The sequence below is a fragment of the Brachycentrus maculatus genome, unplaced genomic scaffold (assembly GCF_059751285.1).
Source record: "Brachycentrus maculatus isolate JH-2025_06_01 unplaced genomic scaffold, ASM5975128v1 h1tg000097l, whole genome shotgun sequence".
NCBI lineage: Eukaryota > Metazoa > Arthropoda > Insecta > Trichoptera > Brachycentridae > Brachycentrus > Brachycentrus maculatus.
The window spans coordinates 743,161-769,654 of NW_028280851.1; the positions used below are offsets into that span (position 1 = coordinate 743,161).

Consider the following 26,494-nt stretch of genomic DNA (forward strand, 5'->3'; position numbering starts at 1 on the left):
CTGGGTCAGATGAAAAAGTGAGATTCTTTCCCTTCTCTGAATTCAAGTGGCAGTTGAGAAGAAAGAGTGGAAGAATCATTTATACTATCACCGTCGCATACGTCATGGATACTCTACACCCATGCACCACGTGTACTGTGTTGACCTTTTAACCGCGTAGAATTTATTTCCGAGAGAACCCGTGCACGGTGGTAATGTGTCATTTTTTTAATTATTACTTGTGTCGTGTATTTAGTTAGGAAACAATTTATTTTACTGAGCAAAAACGTTCAATGAGATTCCCCTAAGATAAACCATGTACATACTGCAGCATTCAATCCACCTACACAACCAGGTCCCTGCAAATCTGACAACACAAAAACAAAATAACGTGTGTGGTTTGCGACGAATTTATATGTTTGAGACATAAACATGAGGTAAAAAAGTTTTACTGTCCAAACTGTTCACACAACGTTATGTGATTTTTTATATTGTTTTTCACTGTCTGGATTTTTTTTAAACATTCTTTGTTTTTTTTCCCATAATATAACGACAAATTATAAACACGCTGTGTAGTACGCTTCTTTCTCTCTCCTCACCCCTCCCCGCACGCATCATTTCCGGCCGAAGCGCTACTACAAGTAGTGTCCAGTGATATTTGAACTTCATGTGGAATTGAATGACATTTCCACAGAGAACTTATTCGCAACTATGTTTTTTTTATGTAGATGTTGTGTCAAATAAATATGTACAAGGAAGATTGTTTTTTCCAAATAAAAACAAGAACAATTGGTATTTTTTTTCTTAAATTTTCAAACAAGTAAATAAAACTAAAGTGATTCAGAATTGTTTTTCGTGGTAAATACGAAAACATGGTTCCAGACACAATCCTGGTCCGTCTGGACATTGAAGACAGTAAAATATGGAGTATTTTCTTGTCTTTTTTTCACTCCAGCAATATTTGCACCGTCTTGTTTTCGTTGTGCCGCGATCGTCTTTCGGGCAAAAACTTAGGAGGTGTGAAATAATTTCCTGTCTCGGTATTTGCATCGGAGGAGGAGGGCCGAGGAGTTTTTCAATAACTTGAAGTCTGAAATCGTATAGACTCATTTTCTTCTCGTTATTCATATTATATAAGTAAAAATAATTTAACAACATCGTCTGAAATAAATGTATGCCTAGTTTCTTGTACCACCGCAAAGTTTTCCCTCTTATTGGGTAGTACGCTAACATTTGGTCGTGGAATTCAACACCACTCATGAATTTATTGTACTTTATAATCATTTTAGGCTTTCTTTACATACGATTTGTTGTTTTCGTTAGTTCTCCATCGAATTCGGAAGATATGGCCAACACTTCTCGGCGATCTTTCCACTTGGTTGTGCAGATACCTTTATCAGTATATTGACTCACAGACTCCCCAGTTTAAAGTTTTTTTTTTTAATACTTCATCTGGATTAAATTTCCTGTTAGCTCGCAAAGTACCCGTAACTTATGTTTTTTGGCTCAATAAGGTTTCTACCAGAGGGACACTATTGTAATAGTTATCCGTAAACAGGGAGTGACCGACTTGGGTGCTCCCTTCCATGAGCTTATGGACAACTTTACTGGTGTGATCCTTTCCACTCAACTCCTGGTCGGCTGAACCACCGTACACAATTATTTTTGTCTGTAAGCATGAATGTGTGTATTTGGCCCGTACAGGTATGTTAGAGTCGCACTTCATCGCACCCACTTCAAGGGTTTACACTTAAAATATTGTTTTTATAATATAGCCGAACACACTTTAAATATACAGACATATACACAGACTCTAGCCGAATAATCACTCTATAAGGGATTTAAATTTATTATAAGCTCTCAAAAGTGGTTTTTCGTGATTACATTTGAAAGCACGGTTTGAAACATAGCGAAACATTGCACTCAGAACACATCAATTTGGTCACCTTACGTCTTTTGCTTTTAATTTTGTACGGACACATACGCGTGCCACATTCAATGTGGATTTTTACACATAGCAGTTTTCGAAATGTACACTTTTTGTTGTTTCAAAAACTCTTTTGGGATCTTAAGGATTTATCAGCAGATGGAGGATTAGACTTTTTTTAATTTACACTTTCGTGGTCTTACAATTAACTGTCTAATTATGTACAGCCAAATGAAGTTCAGAAAGACTTATCTTTTTTTGCATTATAAACATATACAAAATATGCGCATTTAGTCAATATAAGTTTATGAAATTAAACGAAACTTTTTTGTACCACTTCATTGATTTCCTCATACAGCTCAATCCACTTAACATCATATCAGCCTTATCAACAAGTCCCATTCTTTTATTGTAATCGATCACACAATTAGGCTTTTTTATAGGTTCACCTGTTGACCTGTTGATTTTTCCCTGTGCAGCCTTGTGATTCATTGTGAAGAGTGATCAGTACGGGAACATATCTTCGGTCACACCACTTGAGAGCCATTAAGAAACCACTGCTGAATGATTTTATCTCACCTTTTTTTACTACTGCTACTACTACTACTACCATCACGCCATTTCTCCGCAGGGGTAGGCAGAGAGGATGGAACGCCACACTCTTCTGTCCTGACATACACTCCTCGCCTCCTTCACATCCATACATCTAGTCATACATGCCCTCCATGCATTCCTCCTTTTCATGCATTTGCTTACACACACAATGTCTAGAGCTTTGCTCTTCATACTTTCGCACAACTCATTCATCTTCTTATCCATTCCTTCTCGGATATTCCACGCGCCTATGCGGCATTCCATCTTCCTCTTTGCACCCCCGCGAGAGACGCTGCATAGTGGGTGGTGAGCCTCACTGCTACGTAACGGCATTCTCTCGCACAACTTTTATCAACTATTTACACATACTTGAACTTATAAATTCATTCTCATTATAAATACACTAAAATACAAACTACATGTACTAATATATGCTTAAAATTATATAAAAAATTACACAAAAAAATTAAAAATTCAAATTATCCACTTATCATTTAACACTTTGAATATACTGTTTAAGTTTATGATCTAAACTAAAACTTCACAGGAAACTATAAAATTGTTTGTTTATTCATTTTTTGTTTATTTATTTTAATTTATGACGTTTGGTCCTTGTCACGGTCATCAGCGGAGTAAGGGCGGGGGTGTGGGGGGGGGTCTATACTGGGCACACGTGTATCGTCTCCATTCCTCTCGGCGTTCCATTTCTTGCACCCTGTAGCTTCGGCTGTAGCGACGGATTGTAGATTGACACGGTTTACACTTTGCATCCCTTTCCAAATATGGTGATATCTCCGCTTTCGCTGGCGGTATCCCTGATGTTCGGATTCGGAAGGAATTCCGGGAACACACGTAAGGCTCAACTTATTGGTTCAGAATTATGGAACATATAATATGGAACATATAATCCTTCCCTTTTCACCACTACGATAAGGAATCTTTACACTTTTTACTACTTCATATTAGCACCAGACACAACACTTATACATATGCAAAATTTACGGACCTAGGATGCAAATATATGACAGAAATTAAATAACTGATGGAGCAAAAAGATTTATTAAATTGTAGCAGCCTTTTTCACTTTTTGCGGACCGTCTCGCAACTATTAGTTTATCTTTTAAAAAGATGTCTAAATAGTCCAAGACTAGAGTACCAGTTATTGCAAAACAAACTGGGTCTTTTACCAAAGTAATCATTCAATGAGGTGGTCACCACTGAATCAGATTCTTCTTAGTTCATTATTGCGCATAATTTCTGTTCCTTTTCCTGTATAGATTAAGAAATTTAAATGTATCCTGTAAGTACATCACGTAACATAATCGTTTTTACCCCAAAACCGTGCCGTTTAGATGGAATTTACTTCTCAACCTTTAGAGCACTTGGTGAAATTTCGATAGCTGTTCTCCTAGAACTGCATAAATATTGACATTCGGAATGCTTTAGTAAAATAATTGATTATGGATAAAATAAGATACTAAACAATTTTTTTTTAAATATCCAATGAAATATTAAAACATAATCTTTGTAAATTATAAAACATATATATTTAATATTATAAAATGTTTTTTTAAAGCATTAATACAACAAAAACTACTTTATTATGTGGCATCCACCAAAAGAAGTACTCATATCCAATTATTATATCGAAGGAAATGAATTATCATAAAAATTCTTTCACATTGTCCGAGAATACACTTATCACAAAGATCCTCAAAATATCAAATGATTGTTTTAGTAATAAATTTTGTCAATTTAAAATAAACACTACAAATTTTTGCCACTTACACACACAATCATAGAGCCCTGTGTCAACATACAATAAAGTGACTACACATTGGGATTGTACAAATTTAAAACTTTTGCATTGTGTGATATATTTTAAAACACAGTGTTGGGCACATTGGTGCCTCACATTTGTCGTTGTGATGTATTGTTACATACATAACATTCCCGGAATACCGATTTTCTTTTTGAATTGGGAATCAAGGGAATATCAGCCAAGAAATGTTGTGCGGTTAGTCTTGTGGCAACCCACACATCGACTATGGCAACTCAAATCGAGTGAAATAGCGAGCACCCTACACGAAGCCCGCAACGAACGGAAGCGAGCCCGTGACACTTTGTCGCCGCTCCTCCTCAGATCGACACGTATTTCAACTGTTCTCATATTAGAATCACGCGATTATTCTTAAGTATTTTCTTGATTGTAATTCGATAGAACTGAATAAATTTGTGTTAAACGTAATCCGCTTTCATCTTGCTTCCCTTCTGATAAATTAAAGTGGTATTCAACTAGAAACCACAGTCTCAACGGATAATCACTTGGTCGGCTAGCTCTTGGTTACCTTGTTTTACTGTGTCGATGAGGAGTCCAGTTCGATGACGATATTCGTCAATGTAGCATATTTTACCTTCACTTCTTCTTTGAAGTTCTTTGTTAAGCGCCATATTTCAATCAAACAGTGGAATATGAGCATGTAATGTCGAGAGACCATGTGCATGCAGATCTGTGTTGCGTTTCCTCTAGATAACCGCATCGATATGATTCATGTCCTTTGGATTTGCTTTGCAAATGTTGCATGTCTGGGATGATTTACTGTCAGAGAGTGCATAGCTGCTTTACCATCTAACATTGTCTCCATCAGTATGTGCTCAACATTGATAATTTTATCTTCAATGTTGATTCGCGTTGGAGTTAGAGCCGAGATTTGTCTACCAATATAGTTAGACAAGCTCTGCCGGAGAATGTGTTATCACCAATGTCTTTGTCCGCTTCTTCTTTGCCGATGAACTTAGCTCCACGAAATGCTTTTTTCGACGTGCTACAGGTCGAGGAAGTGTACCACCAGGTTGTAGAGGTGTAACCTTATCATCACCCTGTTTTTGCGCTGGCCAGAGCTCTTCTTCCAGCCAGTCCTTGTACTTTACAACGAATGGATCTTTCTTACGAGCTGCACTCCATCTTCTCTTCAGACCAGCAGCAAACACCTGAACTTTATTATAGATGGCCTCTGCTGAAAGCCTAGGCATTTGAGACACATAGTTTACCATGCAGGCAATGGAAGATCCATTATTCGCTTGGTTGACAATATCATCACGAAATAAGAGATCGAAAAGGTAAAGGCGTGTTGTTATGTTTGAGAGAGACAGATATAGAGCACGAGAATCGCACGGACGAATTATCAACCTAAAGAAAAATCAATTATCTGTTCTTTTATTTATTGTAAAGTTACAAATTATAAGTCAGATATTTCAACAGACGTCATAAGACCAAGCTTTGACGTATTATTTTATCCAAAGTTCCACACCATAAACAATTACTTCCGAGTTGAATTGAGGTTTGAAATTTGGAGCAAACTAAAAACACATATGTTTATGCGAGCCACGTATGGGGCTTGTTTTGTGAAAAATGTAGTTATGCGAGCCTCGGAGAAGGGGTTAAAGTGTTTATATATAAAGTGTTATTATAACGGTATAAATATATCCAGATTTTTTCTTCTTCAAATAACAACATTGAAACTAGCAGTCTAAAATATCCCTAAAGACAGAAGAGTGTTGCGTAATATAATGATATACTTATATTCGAACCAGTAATACTGATCCATTTTCTATTCTCAAATATATAAAAGAATAATATGGGCGGCTTGTAATTTTTGTTGCTTTAATTTATTTACTATTTTTTTTTTTTAAATGATACCCTTTCACAGGTAGCGACAAATTATTCAGCGTGGATATGTTTTGAAAATGATCTAAGCATGTTTAAATTTTAACCTCCATTTAGCTGCTAAATGATAAAAAAAAATCACCATTTTGGATCAACTTTATATCCAGCATTAAAAATTATGAACACCACCGACTCATACCTATACATCAAGTGACTACACCATTTATGTATTAATTTTAAATCAAACACAGATTTTTTGAGTCTACTAAGTTGTATTTTATTAACAAAAACACATAAAAAATTATATTGTGACAATTGTTTCATTCGTTTGATAATGCCCTAACAATTGGGACATTCGTTTGATAATGCCCTAACAAGGTGAAACAATTGTCACAATATAATTTTTAATGTGTTTTTGTTAATAAAATACAACTTAGTAGACTCAAAAAATCTGTGTTTGATTTAAAATTAATACATAAATTAAAATGGAGTTCTACAAATTAAATGCCAAATCAATAAATATGACTACACCATGTTAGCATGTTCAAAGGTGGGGACTGACCGGAGCATTTCGTCGTAACGTAACGTCGTAACATCGTTCGCAGCGAGCATCCGACTTCGGATGGAGCACTCGGAATGCTGTACTGACTATACAAATGCTCGCATAGTAACGTGTTACGTTACAACGAAATGACTCCGGTCAGTTCCCACCTTTGGATGTGTGTCGGCACACAGTTTTTGGATTCAATCCGACATCACGCTACTAAATGAAGGTTAAATAACAATCAAATTTCACTAAGCACAGAGAAGTTAATTTTTCTTCTTCTTCTTTTCCACGGGGTCAATCAATCCATTTTCTTCTTGATATTGTCGGATCAATCTCTCTTGTATTTCTGCCGTACACGGAGTATACCGGCTGTACTCCATACTGAATTCTCCCTTTCCTTGTGTGGTAGACCTGTCGACACACAACACCGTATGTTACAATTTCCTTCTTTTCAGTGATACTTCTACGTCGTGCAGTGTTATCTGGATTGCAAATAACATGAAGGCTAGCAAGAATGCGTCAGTAATGCTAACACACTTTGGTTATACTGATCTTAATTTTATTTTAAATTACATTAGTATGTGATAAGTTTTTCTTTTGAAAAGTAATAACCCGCAAAGCCTCTATTTGAGGCTTGTCTGCAGGTAGGATAGTAAGGATTCAATTTTTTATTCATTCAAACCCTTATCCACACCCCAATGGTGCATAGGGCACTGCGTCATATCATATAAACGGAGTGTTATCTTGATCATTAACACATAAAGGAAAGGTGATCAGCCCTCCGCTTCAGGTACCAGTCCAGGGTAATATTAAATAAATATAAGAGTGAAAAAATCACTTAAATTTATTTTGAGCCCCCCTGGGAATCGAACCTGGGACCTCCAGAACAGTAAACGAGCGTGCTGACCATTACACTACGGAGGCGGACACTTTGGTTGTACTGATCTTAATTTCATTTTAAATTACATTAGTGTGTAGTAAATATTTTTTTTAAAGTATAAAAATAACCCACAAAGCCTCTATTAGAGGCTTATCTGCAGGTAGGATAGTAAGGATAGGGAAGATAAAAGTGAAAAATACATTGCAAACTCTTTATTTTGTCTCTAAGGGACACTCCTGCTCACCATCTAAGCATTCGAATTTCAGCAAATTCTAGTTGCCTAGAGAAGGTGCTATGCATCGTCCAGCATTCGGAGCCATATAGAAGCGCTATAAGAAATATCTCATGTACAATACCTAAGGTGTCCGGCGAATCCGAACATGTCGCTGAGCGGCACCTCCCCGTACATGGTGGTCCAGCCCTCGTAGGTCTCGGAGCCGGTGATGATGCCGCGCCGCTTGTTGAGCAGCCCCATCACGGAGCCCTGGAACTCCTCGGGCACCGTCACCTCCACCGACATTATGGGCTCCAGTATCTGCCAGACGCCGTTGGCAAACACTGAAAAAAGAACACCATTTACATTCACACGCTATATTTACATAATAAGTAAGATATTTAGCCATTTAAATTAACTAATATCAAAATTATTTGGATTGGCTTGGTCATTCACTTCACAAGAATCTCCAGAGATGGTGCTCCGACTTGTATGTGAATGATAGCTATTTATAGCTATTCATTGCATATTTATAGAAGTTTTTAAAATCATGGTCAGTTCAATCATAGATGGAATAATGATTGTTACACACTTCATAAAATATCCAAATTTATTATTTTTAAACTAGCTGGTAGGTTGTAAGCTCTGTCCCGATTAAAGAAATGGTCTCTCTGAGATATTGGCAATATCTGTTCCAATTATCGGTAGCGGGATTCTGTTGAGAATATTTTGGCACAGTGAGGATGAGAGTTGTGGTGGTTACCGTCCTTGACAGCCCCCTGGGCGGCCTGGAAGAAAGCCCACTCGCTGGAGTCCACGATGTGGTGGGCGCCGTCCACGAGGCGGAAGAGTATCCCCGACAGCTTGTGTCCCGAGAGCAGCCCCTTCTCGCACATGGACAGGAAGCCTTTCTCCACTCCGGGCACAAACGGCTTCGGAATGTTAGTCCCCACCGTCTCATCCTTGAACTCCAACTCTGAAATGTTTTACTTTACCATTAGCACCCAAGACATGTTACTTGTTGTAACAAAACATGTTATTTTCTGGCGTTTCTCATGTCGCTCACTCCTTTCAAGAACGTCATAAATCAAAAAACTTAATTTTTCAGGAGAACGTTTTTAAAGTTTAAAAATAGAATGTATTAAAAATAAATATCAAGCAACTTATTGAACTTTTTAGTGTGCAACAGATCTTTTTAGGTAAAACCCGAAGGTTTTTTCTCCATTTGAAAAATATTAAGTTTATTTAAAAAAAAATAATTAAACAATACCTTTTCTTCAAAATGCAAAAACAACACTTTTTGCCCTGTAGCGGGTAAATATTAAGTTAAAATTATGCCGTTTTTGCTGGGATGTAGTACATTTTCTGGGCATTCCGAAAACATGCACAACTGAAAATTGACAATCTTTGATTTATGACGTTCTTGAAAGGAGTAAGCGATGTGTGTGATTATAATCCAGGATTCGGACCTCACATACTAATATAAGAGTTTCTGCTTAACAAAAAGCTTCTTTACATCTCACCAATAGATGTCTCTAGTGAAGTTCTAGTGATTCAAGAACAAGGTTTCTAAATTGGTTCATATATATAGAACTTCCAAGAATTTGAGTAGTGTGGTTGTCAATAATGGGTAGAATTGGTGAATGTTACACGTGTGTAAAGTGATCACTTAAACCAGCCTATGACGGTCGTCAGCCCCGTAAATGCCCAGACTTCCATATTCTTCTTCATCTTTGATGAGATGTCAAAAAATAATACCCTTTACAATAATGTATTACTTCAGGTCTAAATATAAACACACTCATTGGTAAAAAACAAGTGTTTTTCTTTTACGAGTGAATGCCGAAACAATAAATAAAATGTATGACTTAAAGTATTTAATGTAAAATCAAACACTGATTTTTTTAGTGTACTAAGGTGTATTTTACTATTAAAAACACAACTTAGTAGACTCAAAAAATCTGTGTTTGATTCAAAATTTCATACATAAATTAAAATTTAATACACAAATTAACATTTAATACACAAATTAACATTTAATACACAAATTAACATTTAATACACAAATTAACATATAATACACAAATTAACATTTAATACACAAATTAACATTTAATACACAAATTAACATTTAATACACAAATTAAACGCCAAATAATACACGGCGCATGTGGCGTGCTTTATAAGTATACGCGAATGTCGGAATGTGTTTACTCCGCCAGTAGTGAGCAGATCGTCTTATGCAGCGGTCGTGTCGCTACGCTAGCTATTGCGGATAAATATCTGCAAGTGCAATGTATTTTTTTAAAATATTTTTCAGATAATTACCAGAGCTAACAAAATTGTTACATTTCAACTTCAACTATGGTCAATAAAAGCAACATTTAGGAATATTCCCATTTTTAAACCACATTTTCATATGGTGTACAAAATACATATCACGCGGAGGTTTTTAGGAGATTTTCATATGGCGTACAAAATACATAGCACGCTGAGGTTTTAGCACAGTAAGGGAAGGGTTAATATTATTAATTGAGATGAGGTGACAAGCCAACCTGTGTTCCTCTGTACAGGAAGTGGTTCAATGACTCCCGTGACGCGACCAAACTGTCCGGCACCTCCCGATTGTTTCTTGTGGAGATAGTCAAAAGCGCATTCTTTTAACAATGTTTCTCTGAAACGCAGAAACTCTAATTATCATATAGGTATCATTTATGCATACGTACGCATACGCATCATAATTGCCTGCAGACCAAATGTCTGCATAGCTCCCATTCTCTTGTACGGCTGTGAAACATGGCACCTTACAAGGGCCCAAAGCAGCCATATACAGCTCATATACAGCAGCCATATCAGCTTTGAGAATATGTAGATGCCTGCGAAGAATTTTAGGCGTGCGGTGGTTTGACTTCGTGGGGGACGAGGAAATACAATGTAGGACGCAGCAACCCATGGTCACAACTGTCGCCAAGAAAAGGCGATTCAGTTGGCTAGGCTATGTATTTGGCACGCCTTCCGTGAGCCTCAAACTAGGCTCCCGCTGCACAGGAAGTCCACCACTGACAATCCATCTGCAGTTCTCATCTGAACTTCGGGACGCAGACCCAACTTGGGAAGATGCAAGGAAGCTGGCGGCCGACAGAAGAGCCTAGAGGCGGTTTGTGGACTCCATATGAGCGGATATGAATAAGTATTGGATTACTTTGTTTAAATTATAATAAATAATAACCACGCTGGTAAATAATAGTAACCGCTCTAAAATGACAAGAGCCGCTGCCTTTTTTAATTCTGGTTTATATTTGGGTTTATTGGGGTCATAAAGCAAATATAAAAAATTACCTGTAGGCCACCTTGGGTTTCCCCAATACCACGGGGCAGCCGTATTCCCTCTCCATCCGCTGGGCATATATCTCCAGGTGCAGTTCTCCCATTCCGGAAACCAAGGTCTCTTTATTGTCAGTATCGTATTGGAACCTAAATGTAGGGTCTTCTTTGGTAAACCTAAAATTAATTAAGATACTTTTCATTTCATACTCTATTGACAGAGCAATATTTTGCAGCAGATAGATGGCAACATATTCATACAATGTACCACATCACTGTGCTGGATACACAGTGGTGCGGTAAGTTGCACCACATATGGAGAAATTCAGATTTGATAAACATAGAAGAATGCTCGGGATATCCTGGAGAGACCACATCTCGAATGACGAGGTACTATGATTAATCGAAGAAAGAAAGCACCTACTTGCGACTATCTCCAAGAGACGCGCCGAATGGATCAGTCACGTGTTAAGACAAGAGGGTTTCGAGGATCGAGGGAATAAACGCCAGAAGACGCCTACGCCGCGAATACCTAAGCACCTTATACGAGAACATGGGCTGCTCGACGTATGAGGAGCTAAAGAGGGTTTCGGAAAATAGACTAGAATGGAGGACATGATATCTGTTGCTGCAGACCAATCCGCAGTATTGAGACCAGAGAGAGAGAAATACATTCTGCCAGTAAATGAACATCAATATTGCTTCGGTTATCAGAAGTTATAGTTGTATTTACAATTGCCACTTTGTATGTCTCTCACCTCCTCCGTGATACCCTTGCCAGCCCATCCCTGCTTTTAACCGAGGAAAATAATAAGTATTCATTACTTAATGACCATTCATTCTGGCTACTAGTCACATGGGCATTCATACAGGCTTACCGACACAATCCCCTCTGTATAAGAACCGATTATTTCTACATTCTATAGTTAACCGGTTAACTGCCAAAAGCGTCTTAAGACGCATAATTTTCTGTGAACGGAGCGCCGCTCATACAAAAATTACGTCTTAAGACGCGCTGTTTTAAATGGGCTTTTACTAAAGAAAATCAATTTACAAATAATTGAACGCACAGTGACATCTATTGAGAATATCTTCGCATACTTAGAATTAAGACAGAATTTGTTTTTACCACTTAAAACGTAAATTAAAGAGAGCTTTGTCGTCGGAACAATTAATGGCGCTCAGGGTTGTCCAATAATCCCCGCATTGCCGTCACTGCCGAATCTGATGACAGTGATTTTAGTGTCCATTCTGATTGATGATTTTTAATTTTTAAATCATAGTGTGTGTGTGTGTGTATACTTTTAATATTAAACTAACATAAACAATTACTTTTGACATATTATTTAGTTTTCATATTTTCTACGACAAATTTTGTGACAACCCTGCACCAAAAACGATTAATTTTATGATTATGGATAAATGACTGCACGACTGGCGCGTTCTTCATTTATTTGGTAAGTTTTATAAATAAACGTTATTACACTTTCAATAACAATATGTTTAGGTTTTATTTTTGTCGTAAAATTCGCGGCGTGCTGGGTACCGCCATACATGTACCTACCGGCAGTTAAAAGGTTAACTGTAGGAAAACAACACATAATATTACGTCATGTTGTCAACTTTTAGGCCTTTAGCTCCGAGTGAGCGGCCGTTGAACTATGTTGATGACATCAGAGACGACAGCAGTCCCCGCTTACCGATTGATTTGCTCGGAACATGGTCATTACATCAGAGACGACAGCAGTCCCCGCTTACCGATTGATTTGCTCGGAACATGGTCATTACATCAGAGACGACAGCAGTCCCCGCTTACCGATTGATTTGCTCGGAACATGGTCATTACATCAGAGACGACAGCAGTCCCCGCTTACCGATTGATTTGCTCGGAACATGGTCATTACATCAGAGACGACAGCAGTCCCCGCTTACCGATTGATTTGCTCGGAACATGGTCATTACATCAGAGACGACAGCAGTCCCCGCTTACCGATTGATTTGCTCGGAACATGGTCATTACATCAGAGACGACAGCAGTCCCCGCTTACCGATTGATTTGCTCGGAACATGGTCATTAGGTGAGACAAAAAGTAATAACAATACCTAGAGATAGCTTTGGACATGTTATCCCTGTGCTTGGTATTGGCCGGCTTGATGGACATGGAAACCACAGGGTCCGGCACGAAGATAGACTCCATGGACAGTTGCAACTTGGGATTCATCACAAATGTATCTCCGCTGGCGCAATCCACTCCAAACAGGGCAAAGATATCCCCTGCCATCACTTCAGACACCTCTTCCATGTTATTCGAATGCAGTCGGACTAGCCTTGAGATTTTTACCTGAAAATATTCAAAGCGAAAGAGCAGAATAAATAAACGAACACTGAGAAAATGTCAACCTAATATTTTTAATAACTGCGAGGGTTGTGGTCCCATGGTTAGTGTCTCGGACAGTCAGAGTTTCTCAGTTCGATCCCACTCTACCACAATTTGATACCTATTTCTAATAATGAGCCGCTTAGGCTCAAAGAAATAGTGTGAAATTGAAATATTTCTGTAAATAATAAAAACACAAATATTTCTCTTTTTTATTTTTTTTTTTAATTTAAAGTCTAACAACAAAGTATGGGTAGTTGGTAGATTAAATAGTTGCAGTGATAAAGTGAGCTTATTTTAGGATTTAGAAAAATATAACCTCGATTATATAATCTCGATAATATATAATCTCGATTTGAGGCACACTCGATATAACAGAATTAAATAAATCGTTGGAAATCATTGGTAAAATTAATAAAAGTTTTTAAGTGACACATAGTACATAAATCTTTCAACATTGACTTATTGGGTAATTACGCAAAAGTACGGCTATCAGTCCTGCGCTCCTGGTAGTCGGATTTAGGAATGGATAAATGTATCACCTTTTTTCCCGTTCTGACATTATAAATGTATTCCCCTTTCTTGAGCATCCCCTGGTAACATCTCATGTAGGTGAGTTGGCCGTAGTTGCCCAACTCCAGCTTGAACGCTAGGCTGACGAAAGGGTGCTCATCAGATCTCTGGGAGCTGAGGACCACCGTCCTGGCTTCTCCCTTCTTCTCTCCCTGGATGGCCTCGTTGGTCACCTCTCCGGGGTGGGGTAGATAGTCCAGCACCGAATCCAGCAGCGGCTGGACTCCCTTGTTCTTGAGAGCGGTGCCGACCAAAACGGGAGTCAACGTCCTCTTCAAGCAAGATCGTCGTATCGCACCCTTTAAATCATCCACCGTTACCGGTTTATCTTCTAGGAAGAGTTCACCTATAAACAAAAATGTAATTTACTTGTTTATTCATGCCTAGGCGGCTTTACAAGCACAGCTATAGTTCGATTATATGTGTCTTCTTCTTTTCTCTTCTTTAGCCCTCTGTCCTTCACTCTTGGATATGGGCCTCTTTAGTATCATTCCATTTTTTTCAGCCAGTTTTTACCCCCCATTACGGTTATGTCGTCGGACCGTATTTTTTAGGTCTTCTGACGCCTCATTTATTCTTCCAATGTCTCCATTTTAACCTGTCCGGTAGTATGGCCGTGCATGTACGGTCATACCAAATTTTCCTCAAAGGAGTACCGCCGTACATGTACGGCCGATACAAAATTTACAACAAATTTTATGTTTCCATAAATTATGTTAATTGGTATAAAACGAAAAAAATATTCAAGAAAATATATTGCTTATAGCATTGGCTATGATATAAAATTGTGAAAAGTAAAAAAAAAACTCAATCCCCAGATACAGTTTTATCCGCAAGAACTCACTCCCAGACAGGTTAAAATTTTAGGGGGCCAACTTGTGTATAATAGAGTAAATAAAAATTATAATGAATTAATTGGGCGCAGATAAGGGTTGGAAGATCATGAATAGGCAATAGGTATTTTGCACGCACAAGAGATGAAATGTATATGGCAGCTCACCAAATTTGTCATCGACATTAGAGAGGTGTTCTATGAGCTCTTGTCTGTAGTTCTCACATTCCGCTTTCATTTCTCGGGGAATTTCTTCTCGCTTGATGATTTCTCCGAAGCTCCCTTGGAAGTAGAGGGCTTCGTTACTCACGAGATCTATAATCCCTTCGCATTCTTTCTCCAGCCCGATTGGCAGCTGGACAAAAACTGCATTATGCTTCAGTTTAGACCTCATCTGGGATATAACTCTGCAACAAAATGTTTTAATCATTGTAATCATTGTAAAACATCCGGAATACGTCAAGAGTGGCATGGACGCTCTCCTCGACCCCCTGTATCACCTACTTTCAAAGGTATGGGAAGAGGAAAGGTGCCCGAAGGATTGGGTAAACGGGGAAGTTATAGCCCTCCACAAAAAGGGTGATCCGCTGTTGTGTGATAACTACCGTGGCATTACTCTTTTAAGCGTTCCTGGAAAAATTCTGGCACAAATAATTTTGGCAAGAATCCAAAAACCAATAATGCAAGTCCTCAGAGAGAACCAAGCGGGCTTTCTACCAGGCAGGGCGTGCGCTGACCATATACATAACTTACGATGCCTGTTACAGCAAAGTAACGAATGGAACTGCGCCCTTGCCTGCTGTTTTGTAGACTACGAAAAAGCTTTCGACAGCCCGCATAGGTCTTCTCTTTGGAATATCATAGAAGCATATGGAGTTCCTGTCAAAATTGTGGCCATTATCAGGGCGCTTCACACTAACAGCGAATGCTGCGTTAGAATAGATGATGTGTGCAGTGAACCATTTGAGGTCTCTACTGGGGTGAAGCAAGGCTGTGTACTAGCCCCATTTCTCTTCATCATCATGTTTGACTTCATCCTACGAATGTCAATTCCACCGGATCGAGGAATTGCAGTGAGTCCTGCTCAGAAATTATGCGATTTAGAATATGCGGACGATGCAGTTCTAATAGATACATCGATCGGAGCCCTGCAAGATATAATTGACTCCCTCCAAATAAACTCCGCTCGGTTAGGCCTAAGAGTGAACGCCAAAAAGACCAATGTCATGTGCAACTCAGCCTGTCCGGACCGAGATCAACATCTTACTTGTGAGGGACGAGCGCTCGTTCGAGTCGACACCTTCAGATACCTTGGAACACTCATGGTGGAGGATGGTAGTGTCCAGAAGGAACTGAATGTACGGCTCGGAATGGCAGGAGCTATATTCAATAAAATGCGCAATGTCTGGGACTCACTGCTTTACTCGACAAAAACCAAGTGTCGTCTCTTTAACGCCTGCATCCTCACAGTGTTGCTGTACGGATGTGAGTCGTGGCACCTCACCAAAGCTCAAAGCAAGAAACTAGCAAGTTTTGAAAATAGATGCCTGAGGCGAATACTGGGTATAAAGTGGTATGACTTCGTCAGGAATGACGATGTGAGGAGAAGAACTCAACAGCCCCTCATACTGGAAGTCCTGAAGAGAAGAAGGTGGACATGGTTGGGACATGTCCTTAGAATGCCACCTGAGGGCATCAACCCCTCATGTCTCTTCTTCCAACCCCGAGGATTCCGGCGCCCCGGAAGGCCGCTGACGACCATTCACCGACTATACTCAGCGGAACTTCGAGACGCCGGACTGACCTGGGAGGAAGCCAAGGAGATGGCGCGTGACAGAGTGACTTGGAGACGACTCGTGTTGGCCATATGCTCCACCTAGGGAGCGAACATGGAAAAAGAAGAAGAAGAAAATTTCAGGTTTTTTACTTGTAGATTCATATTTATGGGGAAAATACAATTATACTACTACTACTACTACTACTCCGCAGTGCCTCCGCCTCCGTAGTGTAATGGTCAGCATGCTCGGCTACCGTTCTGGAGGTCCCGGGTTCGATTCTCAAGGGAGGCAAAATAAATATAAGTGATTTTTTTCACTGTAATATTTATTCAATATTACCCTGGACTGGTAACCTGAAGCGGAGGGCTGATCACCTTTCCTTCATGTGTTAACAATCAAGATAACACTGCGTTTATATGATGCAGTGCCCTATGCACCATTGGGTTGTGTATAAGGGTTTTTATTATTATTATTACTATTATTATTATTACTACTACTACTACCATCACACCGTTTCCCCGCAGGGGTAGGCAGAAAGGATGGAACACCACACTCTTCTGTCCTGACATGCACTCCTCGCCTCCTTCACATCCAAACATGCCCTCTGATTACGCAGACTTTTGACACCGCCAGATTTTAGGTTCTGATTGATCTGATTATGCCAAGTCTTTTTCGGTCGTCCTAATTCTGTTTTCTCTCTCACATTCGCCACATATATTTTCTTAGTCATTCTCTCGTTATCCATTCGCTCCACATGTCCATACCACCGTAAAGAACTCTACCAAATCTTTTCAATTATTCCTTGTTTAGCCTTACATTCCTTTCTTATATCTCCGTTTTTAATACATACAATGATTTTCTACACATTCGTCTGAGGGAGCGCCCTCAAATACAATTATATATATTTAAAAAAATATTATTATTCTGTCCAGGAGTATGGTCGTCCAAATAAAACTTTCCTCAAATACAGATTTGTGAGAGTTTCCTCAAATACAGAGGCGTGCACGATCAGCCGCACTTATAACTAAAGCCCGGTGACGTTTATTTATAAAATGGCACTTGTACTGTGGTTGTACATACTTCAACACTAAAACCATACTTCAGATTGTATTGCAAATAGCATTTTACTTAAAAGAAAGTTTGTGTGATGTCATCGTAATGATGCTTTCAAAGAAATCCCACGAAACAAAACATGTATAACTACTACTACTACCATCACACCGTTTCCCCGCAGGGGTAGGCAGAGTGGATGGAACGCCACACTCTTCTGCCCTGACATACACTCCTCGCCTCCTTCACATCCATACATCTAGTCATACATGCCCTCCGATTACGCAGACTTTTGACACCGCCAGATTTTAGGTTCTGATTGATCTGATCGTGCCAAGTCTTTTTCGGTCGTCCACGTTCTGTTTTCCCTCTCACATTCGCCACATGTATTTTCTTAGTCATTCTCTCGCTATCCATTCGCTCCACATGTCCATACCACCGCAAAGAACTCTTCCTAATCTTTTCAATTATTCCTCGTTCAGCCTTACATTCCTTTCTTATATCGTCGTTTTTAATTCTGTCATACAATGATTTTCCACACATTCGTCTGAGTGAGCGTATTTCAACAGCGTTCACTCTGCTTTCATCCTTCCTTTGCCAGTTCCATGTTTCGCTTCCATACATTAGTGTCGGTACTAGCACACCGTTGTGAACCGCTAGCTTGGCTTCCATGGACATATTCTTATTCCCAATCGCTCTGTTAAAAGCACCATTTATTCTATTCCCTGCATTCACTCTTCTCTCAATATCCTTATCCACTTTTCCATCCATGTAATAATGTTGATATAAATCATGTTTACTGGTCTAAAATTAAATAGTAAAATATAAAAATTTCAATGGATTCTTCTATTTTCTAGTGAGCGAGTTTTTCTAAGATAGCAGGTTCAGAACACAAGTACAAATGTACCACATAGTTTATGAATCTACAATATTGTGCAAACAAAAGATATAGCTATATATCGAGATGATCTTAAGAAAAAAATTAACCCATTTGCATAATTTTCTTTTCCCCAATTTTATCACAGTTAACCTTTTAAACGCGTTAACTTTGTTCCTAAGAGACGCTCGTGCGCGGCTGTATTTCGCCGTTTTTTAAATTATTACTTTTATCATGTATTTAGTTATGAAACGATTTATTTTCCTAAACAAAAACGTTTGATGGGATTCATTGTGCCTTTTTGGTACTCTATAATACACGTGTGTCACATTATTCTTGAAATATATCGTAATATAAACAAATTAGATCGTAACATAAATAAATCAAAGCACGCATCGTGTGTCACTCTTACCCACTGGCGATGCGTAGCGTCGAGATTGAGACAGATATAGGGCATGATTATGGCGCGGACTAATTACCGACCGCTAGAAAAATCAGGGATCTGTTGTTTTATTTATCCTTGTGATGTTACAAATTATTAGTCAGATATTTCAACAGATGTCATAAGGCCGAGGATTGACGTATTATTTAGTTCCACACCATGAAAAAATCCCTCCAAGTTGAACTGAGGTTCGAAACTTGGAGCAAAGTAATAACACATACGGTTATGTCAGCCGCGTATGGGGCATGTTTTATTAAAACACATACGGTTATGCGAGCCGCGTGGATCCGGTTAAACACTAAAACCATACTTCAGATTATATTGCATTTAACATTTTACTTAAAACAAAGTTTGTGTGATGTCATTGTAATGATGCTTTCAAAGAAATCCCACGAAACAAAACATGGATAATGTTGATATAAATCATGTTTACTGGTCTGCAATTAAATAGTAAAATGTAAAAAAAATTCAATGGATTCTTCTATTTTCTAGTGAGCGAGTTTTTCTAAGATAGCAGGTTCAGAACACAAGTACAAATGTACCACATAGTTTATGAATCTACAATATTGTGCAAACCAAAGATATAGCTATATATCGAGATGATCTTAAGAAAAAAATTAACCCATTTGCATAATTTTCTTTTCCTCAATTTTATTACAGTTAAGTGCTATTTAGAAAAATGGCGCTAAATAAAATAATCCAAAATAATAATTATCATTATGAAATAAAGTAGGACCTCTAAATGCGAATTTACTCTCTGTTCGGACTAGTGGAACGTTCAGATTACAGTACAGAGAATCTGTAAGACATAAACAGCGCGGCTGTCCAAACTTAAAACACAGTAAGGGACTTTTTTTTGTAGTAGGTTTTTTTTGCATTTTTGGACTAAGTACAAAAAAAACGTACAATAAAAAAAATGTCCCTTACTGTGTTTTGAGTTTGGACAGCCGAGCGCTTGAATGGGGAAACTTGCTACTGCTTCAGCGTCAAACATTTCTTCACTTTCGGTGTCACATTCTTGTGTTACTTGCCTTATTATATCATCGTCTCAAGAAGCGGGGGAGGGATGATTGTGGGTTTGGATTATAGAGGTCCCGCTGTAATGGATCATTCTCATGATGTGTTATTATTGGCTAATAAATTCATATGAAAAATCACAAGACTATCGGTAACATTTTTATTGAAATCTGTAGAGCGAGATATGAAGGTTTGAATGAAAAACCGACACCGCTATACGTCATCGGGTGTGCTATGTTCCTTTTATGTATATAAATTTTTCTCCTTAAAAGAGCTGTACTAGTAGTAGTGTGGATTCGTTTCTGTGACGTCATTCGTTACCGAAGAAAACAACATTTTTACGAAGGCAAATTTTGCAAAAGAAAATGACAACATTTAATAATGAAAATATTGATTATATCGGGTGTTATAAACACAATCGAGTCTTATACAATCCTTTATAGGTTGAGTATGATAGATATGAGATATTCCTCCCGAGTGAGTGAGTACCTTTTGGGATCGGCGCCGAGTCTGTCCAGCTTGTTGATGAAGGCCACGCAGGGCACATTGTACCGCTTCATCTGGCGGTTGACGGTGAGCGTCTGGCTCTGCACGCCGCCCACCGCGCACAGCACCAGCACGGCCCCGTCCAGGACGCGCAGCGCCCGCTCCACCTCCACCGTGAAGTCCACGTGCCCCGGGGTGTCGATGATGTTTATGTTGTGGTCCTTCCAGACGCTGTACGTGGCGGCCGACTGGATCGTGATACCTCTCTGCCGCTCCAGTTCCATGGAATCCATCGTCGCTCCCACATTGTCCTTGCCTTTAACCTAAACAATCGAACGCAAATATAAAAGTGGGGACTGACCGGAGCATTTCGTCGTAACATCATTCGCGGCGAGCATTCGTCTTCGGATAGAGCACTCGGAACGCTGTACTGACTATACGAATGCTCACATCGTAACGTGTTACAATACAACGAAATAACTTCATTCGCGTGCCATGCAAAATCGTATCGGGTGGCACCTATGGCACGCTGGCCATAGATTCGACATCCCTGCCCTAGAGCTTATTTGGCCCGTAAACCATTTAGAAAAAATGTATTACACACTATTTTAACCTTTTAAGGAGAAAAATTTAAGTATGGAAAGAGTTGTATAATATTTGTAATATTGCAATCGAGCTATCTCAAGAATAGCTAATTTTACAAAAGTAAAAAATGGTAACACTTTTTTTATTTGTGGTGTTAAATTACGCGTACTTTTAACATAATTGAGCGCTACTCTTGCGAGGTTAGCTGCAGGGTATGCATATTGTACATACACACATGATGAAAGTAAGTTTCTGTTAGTGCTGCCAACATGAAATTTTGAAAACTTGATCCGCAAAAACCGTACACTTGAATTTTGTAAATGTCAATACATTTAAGCTATTTTGCAAATTCCCATAGTTAATCGTAATAAGCACAAATGAATTGCTTGTAAAAAAATATTACACTAACCCATCCGCATATCAGTTCCCGCAAGTAAAAAAGTTGCCCCGCTCCCCAAGCGGGGCAACTTTTTTACTAATTGTCAAACAATGAGGCGCTAATATTTTGCACCTGATAAAACGAGAACAAACATAGAAATAATCTTTAAATGCAGAAAAAGGTAGCACGCGCTAAACAGTTTGATTTTTGTGGTACAAATCAGTCTGATCAACATAACGCTTGCGTGGGACTCATACTTTGAAGCGTCAAAGGCGTTCAAATTCAACCGAGTTATAAAAATAAAATATCTCATAAAATTATTACTTTCACCGTTTTACCAATAAATATGGTACATAGAACTTTGTACTATGCACGTATTTTATTGTGTGTCTAGATCAGAAATGTGATAAATTAACAAGAAAACTTGAAAAAACAACTCAATAAAACATTATACCTGGGATGTAAAGTTTTGATTTCTAACTGATTATAGTTGATTTTTCAATCAAAAGGGGCATCTTTGGTCAAGTGTCGTAAATAAATATGTAAAAAAATTATAAGAAATAATGCATTATGAAAAGTTTTCTTTACTGATTTGTAGATATCACACTTAGTATCTTTATAATATGAACCACCACGGACGGAGGCGTGGTTTAAACCGCGACTAATGAGCGAATGTAAAATTTTGTACTCTAGTACTTTTGGAAGAAAATACTTGAAGCGTACCTACTGATGTGCTAGTTTGAGATAAATATCACTTAGCAGATATATATTTGTAGGCGTATATCAATGAGCGTAGTCTCATTCAGAACATAGCGCTGTATGATAGTGCTACACACTGTGTGGTAAGATGTAGCAGACCCCCAAGAAGGCCACCTAAACGGTGGAGAGATAGTTGGTCTTCCACCTCCCAGGAGCAGACTGGAGAATGACAGGACATAGTCCTAAATAAAGGAGAAGAAGAAAAAGACACTGTATGGTCTTATCGCTGATATCAGCGCAACATACCTGTTTTATATATTTTCACCTGGAGGAAAAAAATGTGACGAAATATTTGGGTTTAGTAGCAGACTCCCAACTCACATGGTCTGAACACATTAACAGAATATTACATTGATTGCAAGGTATTCTCTCTTCGTTGATGGTTCTATCAATATATTTTGCTATGATACATTCCCACCTTTGCTGTATCTGGGGTTCCACAACAAAGAAGAAAATTTCCAAAACACAAATAATACAGAATAGAGCTATAAGAAATATATTTCGTCTCGGCACTCATGTAAAAGATATTTATTTGAGGACTAATATAATACCTTCCGACATTCTAACGTATGAGATTACAAACAAAATGCTTCAAATAATGTTTAAAACGACTCACAGCAACACCAAACCGATTTTTAACAGAGAAATTCATCATTACATATAATAATCGAGGACATGATAAAATAAATGTGAAGCCGATAAATACAACTGTTTGGAGTAAGGTCCTAGCAATATATTCCCTATACCCAAATTAACAAGCTGCCTGACATATATAAAATAGAACCCAGTCAGGGATCCAAAATGAATGAACTGAAAAAATGCTTCATGGAAAGATATTTGTGTTAGTGATAAGTTATATTTTCTCATTTGTTTCTTTTAAACATTTGCCATACCTTATGTTTTTTTTATATAAAGGTATACTTCTTCTTCTTCTTCATCTTGTTGTAGGCCTTGTGGCCTGTTTTTAAGAGGGATTAGCCTCTTGCGATGTCGATTCCCAGCTATCGACCCATCTCTTTGGTGGTCTACCATGGAATTGGCCATATAGTGCGATGTGGGGGAGTCTGGATGGTTCCATTCTCCTCACATGCGCATACCATTGTCTCCTTCGTTGCCTTCCCCACTTAACGACATCTTCGATCTCGTATATAGGTATACTTATTTACTAAACCCATTTATTGTTTTATATTTTACATTTTGGCCTGTGTTAGTTTTGTTCAATTTTTATATATTATTTTTTTTACTTTCTTGACATATTTTTTTTAAAAACAACCAAAAAATTTTATTTATTGTTTCGGCATTAACTTTGTGGTAAGACATGTTACAATGATTAAAGAAAACACTTCGTTTTTTACCACTTGAGTTTTATTATAGACTACATGTTTCAGAAGTTAAACTTCCATCATTCAGGTCTGTATAATAACTTATTGAATAAATAACTATTATTATAAATATTTATAATAACTGTAATTGAGTTATTATACAGACCTGAATGATGGAAGTTTAACTTCTGAAACATGTAGTCTATAATAAAACTCAAGTGGTAAAAAACGAAGTGTTTTCTTAAATCATTGTAACCAAAAAATTGTTTGTTTTCACCAAATATTGTCAGGTATGCAACCTGACAAAAATTTGTCAGTGTATCCGGTACGCATTAAATATTTTTGGAATAGATATCTTTTCTCGTGCGCGTAGGTCATACGGGTTAGCGCGGAATGGTGAAAAAAAACCGCACGAATCACGTACATTCGATACGAATGTGTAGGGCTAATTGTGTTTCAGTCTTGTTAACCTATGTCCCAAAATAAGTCTTGGAAATTTCTCACAGGGAATATTATGTATGTAATATGTTTTAAAATAAATACATATTGAGCGGATACAGTCAATGAGCAAAAGATAAACTGCTTCCGTGTTTTTTTAAATTACTTTAATTTTTATCTTATCATTAATGTAATTAACCCTTTTAAGAAAGTACATAAATTATTGTCATTGCTTAGCTCTGGTCATAATATGTAAAAGATATACGTAAGTATAAGTCTTCTCCAAGCAGATATATCAAATATATGTGAATGGGGAAGACAAAACAAACTAATGTTTAATGTTTCTAAGTGTTCAGTCACGTCTTTCACTAGGGCCCAAAACACTTTATTTTATCGCTACAAAATGAACGACCAAAATCTGATGCGAGCATCGGATGTTAGGGATCTGGGCGTTAGATTTGTGAGCACCCTGACATTTCACGATCACATAGAGGCAGTCAGTGGTAATGCATTGAAAATGCTAGGATTTGTTCTGCGTACTGCCAGGGTTTTCGAAAATACCCGCGTGCTGAGAACTCTTTATAACTCCTTGGTGCGAAGTAGACTCGAGAGTGGCTCGATGATCTGGGGGCCGCACGAGCTTAAGTACTCTCTTATGGTAGAGAAAGTCCAAAAGAAGTTTTTGAGGTATCTCTACATGAGAGAGTACGGCTATTATCCTTGGCTCTACCCGACCCAGTTTCTCCAGGGTATGCTTGGCTACAATAGTTTAGAGACTAGAAGGAATGTGTATTTAATTACGCATTTTTATCGATTGTTGCGCGGTATGATCGATAATCCTGAAATTATCCGGAGCATTGGTCTGTATGTTCCCGATAGTTACCTGAGACAACGTCGGCATAGATTGTTTCACATTCCTATACACAGGACCAACCTGCCGATGGTTATGCCTGTAGGAAGAGCTACCGCTATGTTGAACAATATCACATTGGATATTGATCTGTTCCATGTGTCCGAAGGAGTTTTCCGAAGCGGGATTCTTCTACACCTTTAAGTCTTCTTGCTTACTTTTACTTTTAATATATACGCCTTGAATATTGTTTGTTATGTATATATTATTTTTTTATTGAATAAATTGAAAATTGAAATTGAAATTGAAAAAAAAAGAGAGAAAATATACCTCATGCATAGATGCAATACGACCAGTATAAAACAGTATCCTTTCTGTAAGTGTTGTCTTTCCCGAGTCTATATGGGCTGATATTCCGATATTTCTAATTTTTTCTAGAGGTTTGTGTTCCGCAAACTTCGAATACGATGACATACATCTCTGCAAGATCTATAATAAAAAAAACATTTCAAAATAATCACAGATAGAAAATATATTGTCAATCAGAAGAGTTTATATCACTTTCCATTCAAACTTTTCAGCATGAGAGATTTTACGAGGTTTCAAATAATTTACCGGCAAAAATTGCACTCACCTGTCTTTGAGAGTTCTCTGAAAATAGTGTTTTGATGATATTTTGTTTACGTAACATGCATGAGATAGTCATATTTATGTAATAATAATTTATGAAACTTAAGAATGGACTTTATAGGTTAACAAAATTACGGAATATGTAGTATTTGACAAGCGGACCACAGATTCAGATTATATCACAGATATCTAATTATATTCCATAGACTAACGCGTACAGCTACAAAATGTGTCCAAAGATTATATACGAGGATGTTTTTGGCAAGAATAAAAAAAGAAACCGTGTCGGTATACATATACACATAATTTTTTTTAACGTATTCCCCATGAAATAAAGGTATTTCACCTTTCCCTATGCACTTAGCCGTTATTTGCATCGGAAAATAACGCCGCGATTTTAAAAAGTAATCCAATACGAAATAATGTAACTCCAAGGTCATTCATATTGGTCATAAAAATTGCTTTCGCCAATAATAGCCTCCAGAGTTACCTCCATTAAAATCATTTTGGTGTTTATTACGAGAGACACCCGCAGATCACATAATTTCGGCCTTGGAATAAATAAATATGGCGGTGTCAAAAGTCTGCGTAATCGGAGGGCATGTATAGTCATAGTCTAGTCAGATGTTTGGATGTGAAGGAGGCGAGGAGTGTATGTCAGGACAGAAGAGTGTGGCGTTCCATCCTCTCTGCCTACCCCTGCGGAGAAACGGCGTGATGGTAGTAGTAGTAGTAGTAGTAGTAGTGGAAATAAATGCATTTCTTTTCAATAATACCAGGTACCCGAAATAATAGCAGTAAATAATGGTAGGCATTTCTATAATTACATACTATGTGCCCAAAATAGTAACTATTTTTTTCTGACTACTGTTAGAGCCCATTACGACTAAATTGTTTTAGGTAAATCCATTGAAAACGTAGTTTGCCAAGCAGCACCTCAGCCTCGGTCAGGAGAGTTCGGAGTCA

At 38.1% G+C, this 26,494-nt stretch overlaps 1 protein-coding gene across 1 annotated transcript; it reads right to left on the minus strand.

The window, feature by feature from the left end:
* Positions 1–6,693: 6,693 nt before the first annotated feature.
* On the minus strand, positions 6,694–25,670 carry mEFG1 (mitochondrial translation elongation factor G 1). The gene is made up of 11 exons (XM_088258546.1): positions 25,533–25,670; positions 25,229–25,387; positions 20,569–20,888; positions 15,084–15,322; positions 14,053–14,429; positions 13,236–13,474; positions 11,148–11,309; positions 10,364–10,482; positions 8,572–8,784; positions 7,951–8,152; positions 6,694–7,125 (listed from the first exon to the last, which is right to left on the minus strand). Exons 1-11 carry the CDS (start codon positions 25,602–25,604, stop codon positions 6,978–6,980), a joined length of 2,250 nt encoding a protein of 749 aa, XP_088114672.1. The 5' UTR covers positions 25,605–25,670; the 3' UTR covers positions 6,694–6,977.
* Positions 25,671–26,494: the final 824 nt, after the last annotated feature.